The 18357-nt window shown below is 37.7% G+C and overlaps 1 protein-coding gene across 1 annotated transcript in view; it reads right to left on the reverse strand.

The window, feature by feature from the left end:
- MEGF10 (multiple EGF like domains 10) overlaps nt 1-18357 on the reverse strand; it is a 105502-nt gene that overhangs the window by 65463 nt on the left and 21682 nt on the right. The window contains exons 2-4 of the mRNA XM_074570204.1: nt 13892-14023; nt 10998-11099; nt 9484-9584 (exon numbers count right to left, since the gene is read on the reverse strand). Of these exons, the coding sequence (XP_074426305.1) occupies nt 9484-9584; nt 10998-11099; nt 13892-14007 (319 nt within the window). The 5' untranslated portion in view covers nt 14008-14023. The remainder of the gene's footprint in view (nt 1-9483; nt 9585-10997; nt 11100-13891; nt 14024-18357) is intronic.

Below are 18357 nucleotides of genomic sequence, written 5' to 3' on the forward strand. Positions count from 1 at the left end.
TGCATAAGAAGAGGGGTTCTCTTGCAACGGCATGGATAAAACACAATTTGCAACACATCAGTATTTTAATATTGATTTTTCTGAATGGTTGCACAGTTTTGTTTTGGTTTTTTTTGCAAGCATGTGTTCCTACAGTTAAGGCTTACTTTGAAATACAGTTTTTATTTGAAACTTTTAAGAAAAACTTGAAATAGCTTAGATACCCAGCACATTGATGCAATTGACTCAAAATACAATAGTCTGAAGAGGAAGAATCTACAACCAGCAACTGGTAACCTGGCATCACATTCATCACAAAATAAATACCCTTAACTTTCCCAAATATATACACTGTAATACTTTCCTTCTGGTTTGATAAAAAACGTGCACAGGATGAGAATTTTCTTTGTATCAACATTTCCAGAGGAATTACGACACAAATCCCGTTAGTATACCAGTGAATACAGGGTGAACGATGGGAAAAAGACAAAGTTGGTATTTATAAGAAGTTTATTGGGACTAAATGTGAGTCATTTACATTCTGAATGGATTGAAAATGCTGTACAGTAATTGCGAAAAATACTTGCAAAATGTCCTGTTTTTTTACGAATTAAACACGATGAAGCACATTGGTCATCTTTATACTTGGTATGGCCAAGAAGAAGGAAAGCCACACAGAGATCAATCATATATATAATATTAAAATCTTTGATTATCTGGGTTTCCAAACATTAATTGTTTATTTTTAGATCCTTTAATTTTCATTCTCAACTTTTATTTCTAATAAGCTACTTTTCAGATGTGTATTAAACTGATCTTCATTAGAAGTCAACAGGGAGAATACGGATTTTTAAATGTTAGATGATACAAGGTATTAATACAAAGCTATTTCATTGTTCTCTATTTATTTATTATGAAAAGGATTGCTTTAAATAATACATCACAATTTTCCATTAGTCTTATAACTAGACATGAATTACTTGTATGTTTGAAGATTCTTGCCTTGTAAATGCTGCCCTGGGCACTGAAGCTCTCCCTGAACCAGACGTGTGAAAAATCTTACCAGTAAACTGTAAGACAATAGACGGCAGTTGTACACATACACATCTCTGCATGTGCATATGTATGAATAACTTAGGGAATACCAACATACTCAACCCAAATTCCCAAGCACTAAGGCTAAATACAATAAAAGTGACATTCCACCACATACGCTGTGAGACAGATGGGAAAAAAAAAATAAAATCAAAATGTGGTAAGAAAATGGACCCAGGAAGAGATACGGAAGAAGCTCTTGGAGCATCTCCTTGCACTGCCCTTCAGGCCACGCTGAGCACATAGGCCCTTCCTACAATCCATATGTAACAGCACACGCTATGGTGCTGTGGCAAATAATCATTGATTACTTCCAATAATAAAATGGAGTTCTCTTAGAACAAATGTAAAACAGATGAAATTTTGGGTCAGCGTGTTTGCAATGCAGAGTCATTTCCCAAATTAGAGTTGTATTCCTTTCTTAGCCACAATAGCATAAATCAACAGTAGCTCCTTTTCAGCCACTGAAGTGCTGTTTCAGTTTTCCTCTAGTAGAACATAAACACAACTCTTCAAAACAGGCTACCACTACTAAGTCGCTATAGAAGTTATCTATAATTAACAGTGTTGGGGGTTTTGACAGACAAACCTCTGCTGACTCTAAAGACAAAGAAATATGTTATAAGGACCACTGGAGGAGGTTGTATAATATAAACACTGCTGCTTGAAAATAAATTCAATGAAGATCAATTATAATTACACATATACGGCATACAAATACACAAATTTCTTTCTCAAAGAAGGGTTACATGTAATTCTTTACTTTGAAGAAGCTAAACTAAAACCAAGAACATTTAAAAAAATGTCAAGATATATAAAAGAATGAAAGATAGCCAGTATTTCCTCTTTTTTTTTCCCCCACAAGTTTCTTAATGCCCCAAAACATATCTGATCAAAGAATCATTTCTTTCTATGCTCTGGATATACATAAAAACCTATTTTGTAACAAAAGAAATTATTCTCTAGACACCTTATGGGCTGACTGATTCTTGGCAACTGAATCTGAGTTAACATCCCTAAGAGACAGCATCTGTAAAAAAAAATAATTATTGCAATGAATACAGGGATAAGAGAACCAACATTTACTACATGACCTACAAAAAAGTGTAAGGTGAGAACATGAAAAGGACTGGAACAAGCCGAAAAGACATGAATGACACGAGGGAAAGAGAAATTATTTTCTCTTGGTTTTCCATGAAATGTTGGACGTGATATAAGAAAATACACATGTGCAAGTGCAGGTGAAAAAACTTAACATGAAGGCTTTTTGATACTGAGCAGTGTAAAGAAGCACCAAAACCCCACTGGCAGCAGTAAATTGCATAAGTCATATCTTCTTCTTTTGTAAGGCAAAAATCAATTATCATATGAAAAGCAATCTGAGCTCACTCTTGTGTATTTCCTTTTACAACTCATTTCCCCTTTTCTTCTGTATCTTATTGTTTCCTTCAAAGTCTTTAAAATCTTGCCTTGTCCAAGTTACAGGTCTGTTTCAGTGGATCGCACCCTTTCATTTTCTTAAAAAACAAAAGGTAGACTTGCTCTTTCTGATTATAGAGAATCAGCATGCTTATAGTATCTATATCTGCTGCTGTGTGTGCAATTCCATGTAGCAGCCCTTTCTGCCTCATGGGAGGAGCTGCCCCCATGCACGGGACACAAGTCCACCAGGCTGCTTGAGCTCTGTTCCCACCTTGGTCGCAGGCACTGGTACTTCTGTAACCAGCTGAATGAACCTTCCTCCCCTGCTGAGGAAGCTCAGCAAAGAGAATCAGTGTCAAAATACCTGTGTAACCCACCCACATCATCAATACCATTATTACAGCAAGCTAAGCGATGTGAAGCAAGGACTTGGACAACATGCTCACAGACATGCCTTAGCACCACAGCTTCAGGATGGGAGCTCATACTAGAGGGATTAAGCCAGTTATGCTAGATGCATAGAACGTATAATGCAATTTTAGGTCAAGTTGCCACTTCCAAACACTTTTCACGTGTCTCATACTGATATCAATGGAGAGCGGGAGATGGTGCTCCAGCTCAAGAGAAGATTGCAATTCAAATGCCTACTTACATGCTGATGGGCTACAGCACACCTGCTGTGGTGCAAATGTGGATTGCCTCTCCATTGCTACACCTACTTAAAGTATTACAACTGAGCGGAGTAACTCCCGCGCCTCATATGACTTCCACTTCAGAACTAGGGCATATATGAAGAGTGGAACATTCCAAGACTTGAAATTTCTGAATAGCATATTATGAATCTGCTCCCCGTGCTTAAGAAAGTGACATGAAGTTATTTCATTATTATTTCATATATATTAATATATCATATAAATTATTTCATTTATAAAGTTATTTCACCATAGACAACATTTAGACAGCTGTGCACTGCATTATCTGATGTTAAAAGAAGATACAGAAGAACTTCCAGTAATAATATTTTTAATGCAAGTTTAGGCATGCATTTTGATCTTTCATTTTGAGAAGCCAGACATAAATCAATTAATATAAAAAAGCTTGAAATATTTTGACTGTAATTATGCACGTAAGTAAATGATCAGGAGAATGAACTATAGTTCCACAATTAGACTTCCACCTTTTAAACATATTAATCATACCATCAAATGAGCAGATACCTGAAATCATATCTGATTTCATGAGATTTCATAACTGACATTTATTAAATAAAATTCCTATCAACTTTACAGACAATTCATTTTAGGAAGACTGGAAGAGTATCTGCACTGGGCCTGCTTTTTGGATTGTAAGTAGATCTCCATATTATTTCTTTCAGATAAGACTTTCAACAAAAGAAGTCATACTGCATGTCTGACTGTGCTTTGTGTTTAGCATTTCTGCTAATATCAGTCTATCCTGATCTGGACACCCAGTCTTTGAAAAGAGCAAATTGAAGCAATATATAAATTAAAAAAAAAAAATTTAAAAAGATTCTTTAGCTGTTGAAGTTCTCAAAATGTTGTGAATTACATTTGAATGCACAAGCCATTTTAGACTGGAAACAGAAAAAAAGAGCCTCTTCAACATATTTCACAAGGCTTAACTTCAGCTTCCTCAAAAGTAATTAAAATAAGGTCCCTCAGCACTTATCATTCCAAATAAAATTCAAACACCTTTTAAACTGTATTATAAATGTGTTTTTTCAAACAAATTCTCCACTTCCATACTGAATGCTAGACCATATGCATTGGTTAATCCTTTTTTCCTATGCTTGATAAGTAGTTGCTATTAAAGTGAGTGATGCCCAGTCATGCATTAACATAAATGGTTTGTTTTCTATTTCATGCGTAGAGGAAATTCAACCAGCATAATTCTGCTTTAATGTTCTTAGAAATGTGCCACACTGTCAAAAACTGTATGTGAAGTTAATGTTCAAGCTACCAAAATGCTACTAGGATCAGTCAGCCTCTGTGTGTGTGTCAATCTACAACAAAGTCACCAGAAGATATCTTAAAGTCTTTGAATGCTTTCATTTCATAAACATGCTAAAAATTGAATGGACTTTGTAAATGTGGAAAAAATAAAGAACAACATTGCCCTTTTTGTAAAAACTCAGTCTGTAGCTCAGCCTAGCATCTGTCTGACAAATGTCCTAGGGATTGCCACTGATATTAGGATTTTGAATAAATATGAGACTAAGTCAATTACTCAACAGACATTCTGAGGCCAAGAGTAAATTCCTTTACAGAACTTAATGGAATGATTCTATCTTTGTATCTGCATATAAAATGAGTTTGGATCACCTCAGAAAGTCCATCAGATCTAAACATTAATTACATACACTGTAATTTTTCAGAGCAAAACTAAATAATCACCTGAGCTCCAGTTAGCCTACTCTTCTGCAGAGGCACTGGCAATAGTGAAGACAGAAGTCAGAAATTTGCACATTATTTGTATCCTTTACAAACGGGAATTATATGAGGAGAGCACAAACCATGGTAATACTGGAAGTATTAACAGATATCTTCATGCTTATAAAACAGTCCAAGTACTGACCCCGTATAATCTTGGAATTGAAACTAAACTACAATTTTTTTACCCACCTGAACACAAACCCATATGGCACAACTAATAAAACAAAGGATAATTTTTCTATTCAGCATGACTGAACTCTGCTTGCCATAATAAATCTGCAATAGAATATATCTATACTGGCCAAAAGTTATACACACAAAAAAGGTGTCTATTATAATATTTGTTAAGATTATTTAAAACTTCCCCAAGAGGTTCCCCGAAAAGCTTCCAAAGGCTGCAGATGGAGGCTGACTTCTGATGCCACTTTGTTTCTTACTAATAGTGATGTAAATGCAGCATCATTTCAACAAATTCAGAAACATTGGAAAGACAGGTATCTTTGTTTTTTAAAACTTATGATTGCTGTAGTGGGGTGGTCTTTTCCGTAAAACTTTTAACAAATATCTACTTCTAGTGTGACTGTTGTCTTCTTATCAATGGCATTAGTCAAAAGAAGAGGATGCTAAAATTCTGTATCAGAGTTTGGACAGGTTACAATACAACAGTTATTTTTAATTTGGAGAAAAACAAACTAAACTAAAATTTCCGTATAAGTGATAGGAAAGGCCTCTTTGTATATTTTCCACATATATTTATATATTACACACACATACACACATATATATATATTCCATATATATATATATACTGAATCCAAAGACAAAACACAAAAAGGAATTTTCATCAAAAAGTGAAAACACAAGTTTCACCTATTGAAAGTTTTCAGGAGCACGTATGGAAGTCAGTCATAATTCCACAGAAATTTCGTATCCTAAGATGAATTCAAATTCATCTGTTCAGACTGGACTCCAAAAGACTCAAAATACCCCACTTATATTTCAGACAGTGCTGTTCTCCAGCTGTTGGCCATTCTTTTCCTTTGCAGATACAGCATTTACAGACTTAGCAACATGAGGCTGGTACATTCATTCAATTCTTTATGCAGTGACAAATAATTCTCCATTATAGTAAGGACAGTAAGTCTCCACTAGTAAGGACTACCTTTAGGGCAATAGTGACAGGTGAGTATTCACGCTATAGATTCCTAATTATTATTTTAAAAAAGAAGTCACAATATTTCAGTTCATCACTGTGCTCACTGAAGTGTTGAGTCATACCAAAATCATCTACCAGTAGAATTTTCTAATTGAGCTCTCTAAATTGAGAAGTCACGTAAAGGGACAAGCAAACAACAAAACATCAACAGGACCACAAATATTTTGGCCTTTTAGAAGCATCCTATATCGTCCACTAAGTAAAAAATAATCCGCACTGCATGGAAAATAAAACTACCCTAATGGAAATGTTGTGTGCATCGTGGAGCAGCAACAGCATAAAAGAAGGTATCTGCAGCACTTCAAATGGCTTTGATTCTCTTCTGTCTTTGCATATAAAAAAGGGGGGAGGTGTTTTTCAATGTGGTTGCCATTTTCTTGCAGAAAAGATTTATGTTGACTTTTTGCCACTGATATTTCTGCTATGATGACACAGCAGAAGAGTACTCCCTATATCATTATCTCTTACCATCTGATCTCAGCTGACAGCACCACACTCGCTTTCCAAGTTAAACTGGATGACTACCATTATCACAGCGTATGTAGGCATTATCTACTCTACTGTGTACAAGTTCCCTATGAAGAAAGCTGGTTGAAACAACGGAAAGCATGAAATATTTGCCGCCACCTATTAACCACTGAGCTCCTCCTTTGCCCTGAATCCTCAGCTTCAGTTCAAGACCATGAAGACTGAAAGTTTCTCAATGCCTTCCGGAGTCAACCATTACAGAATCAAATAAATGCAAAGTTAGCTCCACTGAAAGATCTTCAGTTTTACAGAATTTGAAGTCTGAAGCATTCCAAAATTGCTTCAGAAGTCAGAGCAGAGATGTCCTGAATATCAGCATTTGGGATCTTTTTATATAGTAACAGTAAAAAATTAGTACATCCAATGTGATCTGAATTTATAAGGTTCTGAGTACTACTATGTTGATATAGAATTAATTTACTACATATACTATAGCTATGTAAAAGCTGTAGTTACATAAGAGACTCATCATCGCGCTTCTCGTGATCAGTCTTATATACTTCAGGAAGTATACAACTTGTGAACTGTTATATACTTCAAAAAGTATACTACTTAATAAAAAAAATAAATATGACCATTACTATATGCTTGTATAATAAACAAATGTAGTTAGACATTGGTTCCTGTAAGTCCAATACATACACGTCAAAAAGGCTGAAAAAATTGCCAACCTGATCTCAGATAGATCCACCCATCAGATAGATCTGATCTATCATCAGATATATCTTTTTTCTAAAAAGTTGGTTTTTAACAATATCATTTTCACCGTGCTTTTTCATGTGCAGAAAACACTTTAAATCAAATATCTTACTGTTGCATTTTCAAATTCCAGTAAATGCTGTAAAACAAAAATATAAATGAGGATAGTGTGACATGTTATGACATTCATGGGGTATAATTTTCCAGGGATATAAATAAATCCTGTCGGTCACTTCCAGTACGCACCTCACAACAAGCAGAAAGGCACAAATTAAGAAACTATTTTGCATTTGTATTGAATAAATAAATTTAATGTACATACTGATAGTGATTTTCAGACTCCTGTTTATCAGTAAAGACCAAAGAGTTATCCACCACACTCTCATCTCCTAAACTGGGTTGCAAAATCCAGCAGCAATGACAAATTTCTTGTTATCTGTTACTTCACAGGATGTTTTCCCGGATAAGCTTCTTCACACCTTGAGTGCTATCCTTCACCCCTGTCATTATAGCCATAAGGCAGACAATAAAGCAATGAACGACATAACTCCATTTTTCTCATTCTCGGCTGAGAAAAAACACCAGGTAAAGCAGTGTGCCTTTGAGAGGTAGGCTGAAAACATGCTGTTAGCGAGCCAGCCTTTTGCACATGCCTTGGTCCAGGTCCCACTTTGGGTTGGTGGGAGGTTGCCACTGGGCTCCCCGCACAGACCAGCCGAGCCGGGGTTTGACTTGGGGACATGGCACGGAGCTTCACATGAGAGGAGCTAAAGCAGCCGCCAGAACAGCTCACATGCTGTGGCTTTCCCAGTAAGATGGGCTTTTTGCTTTTTCTCTCTTGGCAAGGCTTGCCAGTTGGTTGCCTGTTTAGAAACTGGGCAGCAAGCCCAAGGGGAGCCCTGCAGCCCAGAGTCTCCAGCCTCTCGCCAGTCTGCTCTTAGAGGGACCCACATTTCTGAAAAACTTAAACTATACTGCCTCAGTCCCTCTGACATTGTTTGTTAAGGTTCTGCAGGTTTTTTAAATCTCATTATTAGAAGAGCTGACGCAAAAGCAAGGAATGGATGTATCTGCTGTCCACTATAATGCATGCCTTTTCTGTCTCCTAAAATTAGTAAAAGTATATGCACAGGTCAACATCACAAATGATGTTACAGACAAAAGATTTTCCCAGATGAGTCCAGTTTTTCAAGGAGATGAAAAGACAAAGAGATTTGTTTCCCTGACTTCTGGAAGACCTACCGTTGCAGTCCGTGCTGCACATGTGCATTCACAGGGACAAATAATTTGAATTAATTTCAGTTTTAGCCCTACACATTTGCCCTTCTGCAAGGATATGCTGCCCTTCACAAGCGCTTACCTATCACAAGTTCCCTGCTGTCAGTCCTGCCGACCCAAGCATTGAGCTACCCAACCCGCTGCACGACTTCGAACAACCCTACGTTAAACTACTAAACACGCTCCCAGGGCTCTGGATTAACACCTGCTCTATTTTCATTCTGCCTTTCTATGCTCTTGAATGATTATCGTTTCAAGAATCAGACCTTCCTCGGTCTGCACAATGCCATACAGCAGAGAGAAAGGGAGCTGAGCCAAGGCCACCGCCAGGCTTCAGACACAGCTCTTCCCTCTTTAGACTTAGGAAATGTGGAAACTGGGGAATGGGCCACACAAAAAGGTGGTGCTGCTGCCTTCAAACAGTCATTAAGGTCTCTCTATCTGCAAGAGAAGCTAAGAATAGGGATCAACCAGGGCCCACGCTAAGGAGAAAAACCTTCTGTTTCACTTCTGGTTTTGAATCTCATATTTATTTACTGTGTTGGAAAATGCACTGACACTTGTGCTGTGCATTTTCCATACGATCATTAGCTAGAATCACATCAAGACTGGTTACTTAGACATGTGAGATCCAATTATCCTGTCATTTGCATATGCACAACACCAATTGACTTCGACGAGAGCTGCACGTGCACCACTAATGAATAACCGAGCCCCCATAACTCAGCTTCCACAGGTCGCCCATTAAAAAGGAGTCAAACCAGCATTGTGATAAACATACGGAATTTCAAAGCAAAAAGAAGCTAAACTTACGGACACACATTTCCCTGCTTTCATAAAATCCAGGACAGCACTGGGATTTACGCCTGTACATCGTTTTTTCACCATGTCTGTAGGCAGTACGGTAACTGATCCTAAATAAAAGAATAAATGGTTGTTACATATAATTCATGGTTCAGAAACAAAAATATATTGTTACACATTTTAAAAAAATTCAGGTATCAGTAAGAGGAGAGAAAAAAGGTTTAAAGAGACATTGATTTATCTGTTGCTGAGTTCAAGACCCCTAGTGGTTCCTCAACAAGCACTATGTCCATGGGTGGCCAGACAGCAGGGAAAAAAGTTAAGGATTTTGGCTACTTAACTAATATGCAAACCAGAGCATCACTGCCTTTGCCATTAGCATCCCCTGCGGAGGCTAAAGGCCAGCAATACAAATCAGTTTGCTGGATCATTACAGCTATCAGTTTGCAAGGGAGAGACTTGTGGGGATCATCCTGCTGCGACTGAGCCAGTTTTTTAGGGGCAGAGATGTCATGAGAAGAGAAGTTCTGGTTACGGCAAGAGATGGAAGAGCTCAAGGGAGAGCTCGGACCTCCTGGGCATCCGGTAGCGCTGCGCACCTCTCGCCAGGGGGGAGGCTGCCTTTTGCCGAGCACAGCCCTGCAGGGCAGTGGTGAGCAGCACACACAGAGAAATCAGCACATAAACCCATCAAGAACTGCAGAAAATATAGCTTCCTTCTGACACCAGCAGGTAGTATTTATCAGAGTCAGGCTCTCCCACTGCTCTCTCCCCTCTGCTCCTCACTGTGTCCATAAATCCCCCCCCCCAGCTCTCCTGGCACTGACCACATATTCCACCAAGCAGTAAACACGTCCCCTCAACACCTGAGAGAGTCTGAACTCACAGCAAGAAACAGCTCGCATACAAATGGCATCATAGGTAAACAAAGTGTAATCTCTCTTTGAACTCAGTATTTGCTTTTTACGTACTATCCATACTGATCTGTCTCTTCCAGTTGCTGTGCCCGAGGGAGCCTTTCCCACTGCTGATGGTTCATACTTACGGGCATATTCCTCTGAGGAAAATGCTTTTTACAGCTGTGAACAGCTTTTAATCATTCACCCCTTGCTTCCTTTCTGCAAGCACAAGGAGTTTCCTTTAACGAATCTTTATTTTCCTTTCAAGTAGTGTACACTTCCCCCAGAACATAAGGTTGCAAGCAGCAAGGGGTCTCTCATGACGTTTCTAAACAAATACACCTTGCAGGGTCTGGGGAATTTAATTTTGTGCATTGCATGCTTTTTCCCAACCTGTTCATTTTCTGTTAGCCCTCCGTTGAATGATACACACCAAACTGCTAACAAAACATACAGGACATTGCTTGGACACGCATTTTCCAGTTGACACAGACCACAGCAGTTAGACAGACTAGTCACTATAGCTAAAACATCCTACATATCATGCTCGATTTTGACAAACACACAATCTTTACAAATATTTACAATATCAGCAGTTTGACAACATTAACAATTATACGTCACCTGTGTCGTGTGCACTTAAACCAGTTTAGGATGTCAGTACAGCTGGTGTAGTAAATTTGATCAAAAGGATGCGGATATGACTCTTGCACTGTAACTGAATAGCTGGGGGGAGAGAGAGAAAAAGCAGACAGATTATAGAGCAAGTCCTTTATAGTACAGTCTGGTTTAAGTAAATCCTGATGTAGAAAGGAATAAATACAACAAAATACTCACATGCAACAAAAATTCACATACAGTTCAAGCTTAAGTGAAACGTGAATGAGCTAACTTTATAAAACAGAAGGTATCAATTGAAAGGTTTTTCTTCAACCAAGCAAAGAAAAATATATATGCAGAGAGCTGTGTGTCTCATTTGATGAAAAAGTGCCACTAGACATTTAAAGAAAAGTAATGTAAGCCTAAAATTAAACAAAAACCAAAACACCTGAGTTTCAAATTAGCAGTAAATTGAATTAGTGTGTAATATGTCTTCTCCTGTGGCAATAAATTTTTGCTAACATTACTGGATAGCTGTAAAACTAGTTAAGAGCCAGAATATGAGGTTTCTTCTGTTATCATACAAAACAGAAAAATCTCACTGGATTTTCTGAGAAATTTCTTTTTAAAACTGTAGCTATATCCATAGCAAAACATCTCCTTCGGTAGTGGAAAGGTCTGCCAATGTATTTATATGCTAACTGTGAGCACAGAAATACACCTAATTAATAATTACTGAAAAATAGTGTAACAATTATGCCACCAAACAGCCTATTCGGCAATCAGAAATTATAAAATATTAAAGTCCATACCTTATTTTGTTTACTGGCTGACTTTTAATACATAATCTTTTTCTTTTTTTTTTTTTCAGAAATGTTTTATCGAAGTCCTATTATTCTTTTCTGCCAAATTATAAGCACAGTGTCCTAGAAATAAAACTATGCTCTGAACTCCAGAGCCTCCAGAGCTGCCAGTGGGGCAAGAGGAACAGAGCCCTGTTGCAAAAGAGAGAAATATTGAATCACCCTTGAAAACGCCTCAGCAGGCTGTTTGTGCTGGCAGCCAGTCAGTCCTTGATTGCGCAAGGGGTTTAGAAAATACGGGAATGCATGGCAAGTTCCTGCAGCAGGAATAATTCCCAGGACCAGCCAAAACACTTACAAAGTGTGTAGCTTGTCTGGCTTTGACTCACTTTCGCTCGTGCCCTCTTTGACATCTTAGCACCTATTGCAGAGTAATAGCCACAGTCTCTGCTTCCTCCTGTCATCGCGTGTACTGAGGGAAAACACACCCAGACCCACTTACTCCAACTGCCCAGACCTTACTCCCTGTTTTCCCTATGTCCATAGGAAGGCAAGCAACCCTAATCCATCCAGCTGTCCGACCTAGTCCGACAAAATGTTGGTGGGGCGCCGACACTTGCCTGAGGCTCTGCGCTCTTTGTTTCAGGCAGGGCACGCTCTACCCCTTCTTGCTGTGACCGCGATTCGTTTGTAAAAAAGCGTTTTATTACTAGCTGGGGTAGGTTTATATAAAGCACATAGCACTGCCAGTGACAGCAGCAGTAAAGAGATTGTATCTGGGGTTTTCCTTTTTCATGCTTATGTACTTTTGCCGCCTGCTCTAAGCAACAGCGTGAATGTTCCTTTAAGTTTACTCGGGGTTCCTCCCCATTTCTGAGACTCAGCAAAAGAAGGAAAGTAGTTCACGCAACAAAATTGGCATGCTTGCTAGATATATTTTTCTTTCTGCAGACTTTGATTAGTCTGTTTTAAAGCACATTCTGTAATGTAAATAGCTATATTTGGGGGTTTTTCCCACTTTGTTTTCACTATGTTGTAGCTTCCCTCAAAATCACATTTTTCTATAAAAACTGCAAACAAAGCATACACAATATAGAGCAGTATCTAGTAAGGTTGTAGACACATGCCTGAATACTGTAAACAGGTATTTAGTATGGTAACTACTTCACATACAGATTGTTGTACAAGCCGAATTATGCACAACAGTACAAACAGAGACTCCAAATTCTTCACATGAAGCTCAGATAAATTCCTGGGGAAAGTCCTTAAGTGATTTTTTTTTTTAATATATAGAGGTTTTATAAAAATGTAAATAAATGTTTACATTTTCTTTGTAAAGATTCAGCATCAGCAATCACAAATAAATGTACAGTGGGTTAGCAGCACTCCCAGTGATTAAACATAAAACACAGTTTACCTTATATGCAGGGAATCAGCAGTCTAGCTGATCAATCATGGGAATAATAATATCAACAACAACAACAACAATAATAATGAAACCCCAAGGCTTGATTTCACTACTACAACGTTTACACAAGAAAAGAAGTAGAGCAAATGTTGGTGGCTCAATCTCTCCTACCTATTGCAGCATTCTCTTTGAAATTAACACAAAATTGGGTGAATGAATGGACCAACTAAATTGATGAATTTCCTTCTGTATGTTATCAATTTATGAACCCCATCAAAAAAATTAAACAACAAATCTTAACTCAGATTCTGTGACTGTTGAATAGGAAAGAATCAGCATAATCAAATTTGGCCAAACTCCAATATCGTTAATTATATTTTGCATATTAAAAGCTTCTTTTCACTTGAATTGGAAAAAGCTATTTTTATTCACTTCTTGTACCCAGATGGTTGTGTAACATTGCTGGTGCCACTGTAGTATTTTTTGCATCCCAACCCCTACTGCAAAGATGGCTGCATTTGAGCCCAGTGTGAAATAGCCCTTCACTTATCCATGAACTTACTTTGCCCATATAGCAATGCAAATTTTCTTTTCCCAGTTCATCACTCAACTGAAAGCTTCAAACCATTTAAAATGTGCCAAGTAAATCAAAACACAGTTATTACAATCAGAATTTGTATCACGTATCTTCCAGAAGAAAATATTACCTTTCCCAGTGGCTACACACATTGGGATCTTCCAGATTCAAAGACAAAGTTGTCCCCATCCAATGGTACAGCAGTATGACAGGGAAGCCAAAAAAGGAATTCGAATGAAGAACCATATTTCCAAAAAGGTGTCTGTAAGAAAAAATATTTATATCACATTAACAATATTATACAAACGATAAAGGAGCTAAAACTATTGAGCTACATAAGGATGTCTAAGCACCCTGGGTCCGGGGCCAGCAAGAGGGATGATGCCCAGGGTCTGCTCGGGAAAGGCTGGGCACTCCCTTGACCTGGCTGTCTCCATGAACTGCCTTCGTACAGGACCCAGGCAGCAGCATCACATGGACAGATGCAAGTCAGAGGAACAAAAAGCAATATAAAGATGTTCTGCAGGACTCAAGGGGTGGCAGTGTTTATTTTTTAATGCAAATATATAAATGTAATTACATATATGCATGAATACTCCTTATCAGTTCTACAAGATGCTAAACAACAGTACAATGTGAGCTCAGGACTTCCTAAAAATGGCACGATGCTTTTACTAACTATCCTATAATCCTCATGCAAACAAATTAATTAATCAGGGGAAGGGTTGAAATGACTTTGCTTTACATTGTTAAGGAACAGACTCACGTGTTAGGCTGCATTGTAACTGCTCTTTAAAGTTGAATTCCCAATACAGTCTGCAAAAATACCTGCTCCTCTGCCAGTTGTACCATTCCCAAATAGAATAAACATTCTGCTCACAAAGAAGTTATAGTAATAACATAAAAATCTAAACAAATTATCCTAACTCTTTGACTAGGTCTATCTTTGTTTCCAAGTAAATTATTTTATTTTGCATACTGAAACACCTTTAATCCAACCAGCCATTAATCCACAAATGCCAGAATGAACGCTGGTAACAGGCAACTCGTAATGATTTAAGCTACTGTATTTCCCTTTCAGTGAACGTTTCACCTTATACCCTCATTTTCACACAAATTTTAACACTATGTGGCTACAGAGATCACCAAAAAAAAAGGAGATCACTCAGTCTAATCTGTAGTATAATAAGAAGATAATTTCTAATAAATACGTTTGTTTTGAAATAACACACATATTTTTAAGGAATTAAGTTAATCAGAAATAGAAATTTCTTACTTTAAATATTATGGAGCAGAATAAATCAAACCACACAAACAACTTTATTTTAAGAGGAAAAAGTCAACCGGGCCATGAAAAAAAAATAGAGATAAAATAGTCTTATTTTACAGTACCTTCTTCAGAAGTCAGCATAAAAAAGCACACAAAAAGAAACTATTGTATTTAAGATACCAGAGGATATAGAGATGATCCCATTTTGCTAAATCCCTGTTGAAAATTCAGGGCTGCTGAAAAACATTTCATGGTCTGTAACTTTCTCTTCATGCACACTGCTTAGCTGAGTACTCAATGTGCACTTGTTTAAAAAGCAGTAAAAGCAGCTGTATTTTCAGCGAATAACTTCAACACAGTAGTGATTTCCTTCATTGAAAATAGTCACTTTGATTATGCAAACTGCATTTCCTTTTTTTCTTTTATTCTCAATCTCAGTAACTTTCCTTTGGATACATTCAGCAAAATTTAAAATTAAAAAAAAATAAATCATTTGCATGAACCCCCTAGTGTAAAACTTGATTGCATTCCAGATCTTTTGCTTAATTATTAAGGAAAATCAAAACAGAAAATCAGTACAACTGATTAGCATTGCTAAAGTGTTTATATTAGCAATAAAAATGTAGATGACTCATTTAACTCTTGCCTTTTACAGTTTGCACTGATGCCCTGTTCAGAGATTCACTTTTCTTATTATATATTGCTTAAATTATCTCTACCCAATAGTACATCAGTATCTTCTACATATACATAGTACCTGTGTTTTAAGTACTGAAAACGCTGATGTTGGAGAATGCTTTCTCTATGCAAATTAGTGATTAGTAGATGTATGAGAGAGTAAATAACTCATGCTAAAACTGAAAGCTCCTCTGACCTCGTACCACATATTGTATAATTTATGTTCCTGAGCCATAAACGGGAATTTTGCTACCAGGCATCAAGCTTTCTACTGTGAGTAGCACCATTGACCTCCACGAAATAGAACTTCAGAGGTAAACGGTTGTTCCCGAAATGCTCTCCAATATCTAGCAACATATTTGCATATATGCAGGGAGGGAGGGGGGGGAAATAAAAGAAGATATTTTTTAAACTTCATATAGGAGTTAGCCAATCTGACTTCATAACCTTACTAACCACACAACAAATTTAACCTAGCCCACGGTGGTTTACTGCCAGGTCTTTCTTCCACAAAAGCACACAACAGAAGACGTATGTCTCAACGGAACACAAAAATCTTATTGCCCCTCCGCATTTTTTATACTGTTCAAGGCAAAAAACTTTAGTTGATTAAGCTGCATCTTTACTCTCATCTGGGCAGGATCTTTAAGGCGGGTCCCATTCAATATGACGTCTGTTTCGCTCAGAGACTTCCCTGTTTCCCTGGACTTTAATACAGGCCCATGGTTTAAAAATGTTAACAGGAAAGCAGTGCAGCTGCATGAGGCAACCATAGACTACTCCCCTAAATTTCTGTAATCTAATTAAGGACATTTAGCTCATTACACGTTTATTACATCAAAGGAAGATATTAATAGTCATCAGTAATAGTCACATTAAAAAATTAATCTTATCATTCCAAGGCATATTATAATTACTAACAAGCTCATTTTAGTACGGTGTAACAGGTGTACAGGTATCCCAAAAATATACTGCCATAAATTACAGGTACTCCCCTAAAATTCTTTTTAATGTGAGCAACTACATAAAATGCATTTGTCTCACTAGTCAGCAGATGAAAAAGCCTCTATGCACCATATAAACACAGACAGTTAACCACTACTACACATCACCTGAGATTTGCAGGCACTTTCTCCACCACTAGCAACTGTGTTGACAGTTTTGCATATCTTTTGCTGTCGTTTGTGGTTTTTTTTTTCCCTGTAGAGTTTAAGATCAAAACCAGAGTAAGAACAGATAACTAAAAAAGGCAAACAAATGCTTCTCCACTATGTAGTGAAAATTCAGACACAATTGCAAACTAATCTCTCCACCCACCCACAGCAGAGCCACAAGCAAACTCAGGGGATGCAACTCTCCCTCAGATTTGTCATACCAAAAGGTAAATAAATATGAGGGGAACTCTCCAGAGTAAAACAACGCAAAACATAAAAGAAATAAAGGTTGCTCAAGGCTGCGAACAAGTACTTTTTGGTCAGCAAAATCAAGTGCTGCTGGTGAATTAAGCAGGATTAGAACTGCATGAGCAACAGAGAATAGTACGATGCAGTTGCTAACACGACATAATGGACCCAAGACCAAGGGAAATGCTGATGTAGCTTTCTCATTATTGTTGCAAAAGCATTTTTACCACCGCAACATAAAAAATGCAGCAGGAACATGCCATTTAGTTAGAAGACAAACTTCAGAATAGTAAGAGCTTTTCATACTCTGTCATGGTACCTCTAAGGTTTTACAACACTCATTTCTGCTTTTCCGCAGCAATATGGCGGAGGTATGTCAAACTTTTCCCTGGGCTGTAATCCCATGGGCTGTTCTTAATTACATCTACATTGCATTAGCCTGCATGTACAGCAAATGCTGTTTTTTTTTAAAAAAAAATCTTCATTCTGTCAATCACAGTTAACCTTTCAGACTGAACTGTAAACCACACTGTCACTACTGCAGAGGCCCTTGCTGGTGCCTCTGCCTTCACACTCTCCAGAGCATGACAAAGCCAGCACCCCATAACAGACTTAGTGACTGCTACCTGCAACTGGAAATCACAGCTCCAGAGGAGATAAAGACTTTTTCTAAAGATATTCCAGTGAAGAACTGTTGGGTCCTTCACTTCCTCCATAGTGTTTTTTCATAACATTGTACTCTCCTCACTCCTGAGTTTCAGCTCCTCTACCAGGGGCACAATTTTTGTTTATAAAGTCATCTCTTACATTACTGATGTCAGGCAAAGCAGAATTTGAACCTGACCTAGTCTTGTCAATGATGATTAGTCCCATGTTAACTTCTGTGAAAAAAAATGATTGCTTTTATTGATTACATTAGAGAATTAATGGGTGAAGAGCAGAAGGCGTTTTTCCTTTGGAAATCAGTAAATCAGTTTGATGCACTGTCACGTGAAACCTCACTCATAAACTAAATACGAATTAACCTGAATAGAAGCATTATCACACAGACCCTAGACTGGCTCAAGAAGTACAATTACGGCAAACATAAATAAAGTGATAATAAATATGTCACTCTGAAGGCATCATTGCCAGTTAGGGGAGCTCAGAAAAGGCCGATATGCAACCCATCTGGCAAGGCTGAGGCTCTACTTGATAGAAAATGTGTGGGATGTAGACAGATAATATGTCAGTTTGCTAAATGAT

The sequence above is a fragment of the Larus michahellis genome, chromosome Z (assembly GCF_964199755.1).
Source record: "Larus michahellis chromosome Z, bLarMic1.1, whole genome shotgun sequence".
Taxonomy (NCBI): domain Eukaryota; kingdom Metazoa; phylum Chordata; class Aves; order Charadriiformes; family Laridae; genus Larus; species Larus michahellis.